This window comes from Pseudomyrmex gracilis, unplaced genomic scaffold (assembly GCF_002006095.1).
Source record: "Pseudomyrmex gracilis isolate BER0280 unplaced genomic scaffold, ASM200609v1 scaffold_191, whole genome shotgun sequence".
Classification (NCBI taxonomy): Eukaryota; Metazoa; Arthropoda; class Insecta; order Hymenoptera; family Formicidae; genus Pseudomyrmex; species Pseudomyrmex gracilis.
This window is the reverse complement of record NW_018020775.1, coordinates 265,532-271,197: the sequence shown is the minus strand read 5'-3', so window position 1 is coordinate 271,197 and position 5,666 is coordinate 265,532. Positions and strand designations below refer to the sequence as shown.

General features: G+C 32.1%; 1 protein-coding gene across 2 annotated transcripts; it reads right to left on the bottom strand.

Annotated features, from left to right (window-relative positions):
* Positions 1 to 3,499: 3,499 nt before the first annotated feature.
* LOC109858177 (putative glutathione-specific gamma-glutamylcyclotransferase 2) lies at positions 3,500 to 5,103 on the bottom strand. 2 transcript variants are annotated; one of them, XM_020435202.1, is made up of 3 exons: positions 4,514 to 5,103; positions 3,978 to 4,281; positions 3,500 to 3,869 (listed from the first exon to the last, which is right to left on the bottom strand). In XM_020435202.1, the coding sequence occupies exons 1-3, from the start codon at positions 4,646 to 4,648 to the stop codon at positions 3,760 to 3,762; spliced, it is 549 nt and encodes a 182-aa protein (XP_020290791.1). In that variant the 5' UTR covers positions 4,649 to 5,103; the 3' UTR covers positions 3,500 to 3,759. The 2 variants fall into 2 exon arrangements, with proteins under 2 accessions (XP_020290791.1, XP_020290790.1); XM_020435201.1 differs by having other exon boundaries at positions 3,502 to 4,281; positions 4,514 to 5,100.
* Between the last annotated feature and the right edge of the window lie 563 nt (positions 5,104 to 5,666).

The following is a 5,666-nucleotide window of genomic DNA, read 5'->3' as shown; positions in this document are numbered from 1 at the left end:
GCTCGGTTTCTGCAACCAATCTGCTGTCAGATTTTGTGAGCAAGATCTGCTCGATTTTTGGCACCAATTTGTAGACTTAATCAATAATAACAACTTCTGTATCAGATTTGTAGCCTTTTTGTTGACAACAGGTGATAGCAGACACTTGCATGATCTGCTTTTGACAGATTTGGCTATCTGGGTATAATCTTCATACATAATATATATAAAATTATGTTTACATTTGAATATTAAATTGACAATAATTATATAAATATTAAAATGACATAATATAATATTTAATTTTAAATAATTTTACAATATTTCTATATTATCAACTATATAACTTAGATTATGCATGTACACAATATTTATCGTTTATTAATACATAATTGAATTTTCCTAAACAGATATGAAAAGCGATTAAGTATTATGACCAAACTGCATTCTCCTAATAGAATCAATTAAAATTTCACTAATTGATTCAGTGATAATATCATTGATTTGCAGTGAAAAAATGGCTCTCTTAAAGTTAGGTGTCAGTAACAGATTAGTTTTACTAGGAAACAGTTAAAACTTCGCTGATTTACTTAGTAACAAATAGTTTTATTTAGAATTAATAACAATATCATTGAATGCCATTAACATATTAGTTTTAAAGTAATTGATTGTGAAAGTTTCAATGGTTAAATTGATAGAGTGCCCGCTTGGTAATTCAGAGGGTTCCAGGTTTTTCAGGTTCGAATCCAGTCGAGATGATTTCTAACACAATGGATTTTTTCTACAAGGTAATACTAAGACAACATAGAGAAAAACCAAAGAAAACTTACTCAATAATATAAATAAAGAATCTAAGTCATTTTTTTATATTATAAATGTCATTTTGCTATCAAATCGTGTTGCGCAGATCTTGCTTCATATTTGGCGTCAATTTGGTCTCAAGTTATGTTATCAAGCTTTGCTCGGTTTTTGGTAGCAATTTGCTGTTACTTTTTGTCGACAAGCTTTGGCAACAAAATCGAAGCCTAATGCTAACACAGTTGATGCCAATTTGTTGAATATTTTTGCTTAAAATTGCTGATAATTTGCTGGCAAATTGCGAACAAATTGATTACTGGGTACTTTACACGAATACCTAGTATCTACCTTGCATTGACCCTCAAATCCATATGTTCAGCACAATTAATATTTTGTTTAGATTTATTGTATATAAAAATTATTTCAACTTTTTCTGCAACTGTCTGATATTTTATATTCACAATGAAAAATGCACAGAATAATTCAGTTAATCAACAACTTCAATATAAATTAATTTACAGTTTAACTTAAAGAATTACTGAATTATTAGACAAATAGTAAATAACATATGTCAGATCCGGCACAACGTAAAACTTCTAAATTTCTAAAATGAGTGTTTTTGAATTCACAAAAGTTTACTTATAAGTACATATTTTTTAACAATCTGTGATCCTTATGTCTATAAAATGGTTTCACCTTAACTGGTGAAAAATAGTGAAATTTATCAACAGATGAGTTGGTATAAACAGTTGCAAATGAAACGAAAATGTTATATCAAGAGGAACGATAGTGCCTTGTGCCATAGTCACGCGCAATGAAGTCGCGCGCGAACGGAGCAAGCACTCCGTGCCTCTATTACGCGAAAATGAGTAATTTTGACATTTTGCGGAAAAATGAAATATTTATATTTTTTTAGTAATGACTGAACCGATTGACTTCTTTTTAATCTCAATCGATTCAGAACAAAACATTAAAAAAAAATATTATCGCGGTTTTTGTGTTTGTGTTCTCTAGTCGGAAATATTTGACAATAACGTTTTGACAGTGAAAAATTCACGTTTTCATGGTCATTGTGGGATCGAAATTTGTGCATGTTTGTATGCCTGCTAACAGATGGCATAATTTATTCGCACGCTGAAAAAAGAAAAGAGAAAAAAAGCAGGAAGTGTGAGTTAGAGAGAGAAAGAGAAAATCAAGAGGCACGGTTGTTGTGACGGTAGTGTTTTGAGTCATTTTAGATCCACCGCACAAAAAGTCTTCTGTAACGCGTTATACGTTATACTTAAGTATGGCTATAAACTTAGACTCGTTGTTTATATATACATAAGTTCAAATGTAAGTTTACGACTAGTATTCATAAAAGGAATCGTCGTCACTCATGATGTCATATTTGTGCAATATTTTCACAATTTGCCTATTGGAGGTATATACTGTGAAAATGCATAACAATTCTTTTCCAATTTTTGACAAATACTATTTACAAAATTTTATTTCGACAAAACTGTTGCGTTATGACGAATCATCTCAGTGCAATCATTGCAAAATCGTCGCTATTCACGATGCCATTTTTGTGCAATATTTTCACAAATGTGTCTATTAGGGAATATATTATGTGCTAATGTAGGATAATTTTGATATTTTTGTTGGATTTCTTTTTGTATCTTCTCGCGAATAGTATGGTCAGAAGTCAAAAGCGAATTTCAGCCGATCTTGAAGTATTGCAATACTTTATCTCGAGGAATTGGAAATTTTGTAACTTGTGATAAGGCAATTGCTATGGCTAACGAACAAATACCAGCAGATCAGAAAATATTTCCCTTTGCAATTCGTCATCTTGATGAAGACAAATACTGCAAGGATATAATTCTTGAAATACGGCAATACTGTATGAAAGAAGATCTATCTACTTTGCCGAAAGCCCGTCGTCATCAAAAAGTGTGAGTACTTTTTGCATTACACTTACTTTTTTTAAATTCCATTCGTCGAGCCCTATAAAATTTGTCTTTTCAGTCACGTCTTCTTAAGAAAAAACTAAACATTCTCTGGTTTTGAATGAATAATCGTATGACAAAAAAAGAAAAAGTTAACGCTGTTCACATTTATGTCTTTTGTTCAAACTACGTGCTTTGTCTTTGAATGTGCAACAGTCTAGACATTTGTTTCGATTATAGTTCATATTTCATACGTTTTTTTCAGAATGTATGTTGTCCATATCATGACGACATGTATCTTTTTTACTTTGGAATATTCTATTGTATTTACAACAATTGCGAAATAGTGAAAATCTTAGCGAATTATGTTATTGGAAAAGTACAATCGCTGGTCTTTGCATGATCGAAAAGATACATGGAAGTTTTGGATTTGTTATGGTATATATTATTATGCAATTTATGGAATGCAAATAAGAAACAAAAATTTCTTTACTATTTTACACTATGTATCTTTTACAATGCGTGGATAGTACTTGTGCGTACGTAATTATGTGAAGAAGGTAAAATGTTATTTTAAGTCTCTAAAGGTCTTTGATGTATCTGTTAATATTATCTATAATTGTAATTATAACAAATATAAGTCACAAGTGCCTGTAAAAATGTGTCTGTAAAACTGATTGCAATAAAAATTGCAGCACTTAGAGAAAAATATATTTTATTAATAAATATAATTTATTTATATAGAGAATAATCACTAGAGATAGACATACTCATGTATATATAATAAATTATTGAAAAATGTGATATTCTCGTTTTATCTTTTTTGTTTTGTGCTTTTATTTCTTATTGTAAACCAGGTCGATCAACAATCACTCTTGATTCACTATCTTCAAGTGAATCATCTTTCACACATGGTCTACAATAAAACAGCTGTTACAAATTTGTATAATTTTTTTTAACTATAAGAGAAGCTAACAAAAGGAAATTGATTTAATCTATCAGCTATTGATTGATGGTGCAATAGGCCATATTTCACTATACCCATTATATTTCACAAATACTGATTCAAGTTTGTATTCTCTTCTAACTCTTCTCTTTCTTTCTCCAATTGTTTGACAGCACTTTCCAGAGCAAATAGATGTTCATCTTGTACACCAGGAGCTATTACACGCATTGAGGATGCCAGTTTATAGAGATATTCTGTATTAGAACCACTGATACCACGAGAAACTAGTATGTGTCTTGCAATAGTATCTATATTCTCCATACCAGCATAATTTGGATTATCTTCTTCACCTATATAGATAGTGAGATAGAAAGGTGCTTCGTCCGAGATGGTCGATGCTGTCAAAAAACTTGTCTTTGAAATATGTGTTGTATTGGAGTTTGTTTGAACAGACTTAGACAGATTGTAAGGATAAAAGAGAACAGTTTTCTTTTTATAGCCACCCTTCTCTCGAAAATCCAAATGATTAACTACATTATCTATATTCTCGGAAGATATCTTATATGCAACACCCCATACTTCGTCATTGGGATTTGTAGAGGCTAGTAGTGTTACCACTCGGCCAGGCTAAAAAAAAGTATAAAATTTATACATAATAAACAAACCAAGTTATACAAAATTCATTAGTGCAGGACTTTTTTCTCTTCTTAAATATATTTTAAAAAAAGTATTTTTACATAACATACTCTACTTGCTTGTATAAAACAAATACAAAACAACACACATTGTAATGTTAAAAAAATTATATTATATATATATATTATTGTTTGGAAAAACATAATTTCTAGAGAAAACTCACCTTACTAGGCACTCCTCTATGATCAGTACTTTTCTGATAAAAGCGTCTAATATATCCTTTGATATGGCCGATAAGTTTTTTTTCGTAAGGGAAGTCTGCTTTCCATATCAGAGAACCATAACCAAATACCCACATGATTGTGACAAGTCTGTGTGAAAAATTTGTTGACGACGACGAGAGTTATCTCGCGTGAAAAGTCTGTCTAATGTTCCGGAAAAGATTGTTTTTCAATATTGCAACATAATTTGACAGATATATTTTGAAATTATGGTCGTTATGACCCATGATACAGATAACTTGTCGCGATTCGTCGAGCAAAGTGCTCGATTGCTGAACATAACCTTCCTTGACTAATCTCTCTCTTTAAATGCAATGTACACAACGCGTCAAAAATTCGCTGAGTAGGCGCGGAGATCTAGGGTCAAAAGGGGCGGTTTTTACTTAAGAATAAATAGCACCAACGAACACTGTACCAGCTAACTAGTAGCAATCGTAGTTATCCACGACTGTGTCGCGTTATTTATCCCTAAGAAAAACCGCTCCTCTTCCTCCTAGCCTCCGCGCCTACTCCACGAATTTTTGACGTCCTGTACTGCTGTGTACATATATCACACATGAGATTTGTGTACAATTGTGTGTGTGAATGACTTCAGCCGTGAATGGCCGCATTCAACACAACAATCTGAATTGTCGTCTTAGTTGCGTTCCGTTTCACGCATATGCGCGCATTTATCTGTACTATGCGTCACGTGTACTATAGATACACGCGCGCATATGCGTGAAACGGAACGCAGCCCTTGTTGTTGATTAGATAGTTCTAAAAGTAAGAGCCAATCACGTTCGATGCTACAAAGCTTGTTCTGCCGCGCATGCCGCGATTCGAAAGATACAAGATAATTCTTGACAATGCGTGATGATAGGTTACAATGTGTCTTAATGCGTTTCTTTAAAATATAATATCAACTGTTGACTTTGACTTCGAAGGTTGACTACGGAGGTAGTACCCTATACATACTCCTCCCTGATATTGATATTGGAATACTCTGTGACTAAGCCTTAAAGAAAACACTTGATTTAAAAGAATTGTAAGCCTAATAGGACAAGAGTCCTCTGGCAATATATTTCTTAAAAAAAAAAAAAAAAAAAAAAAAAA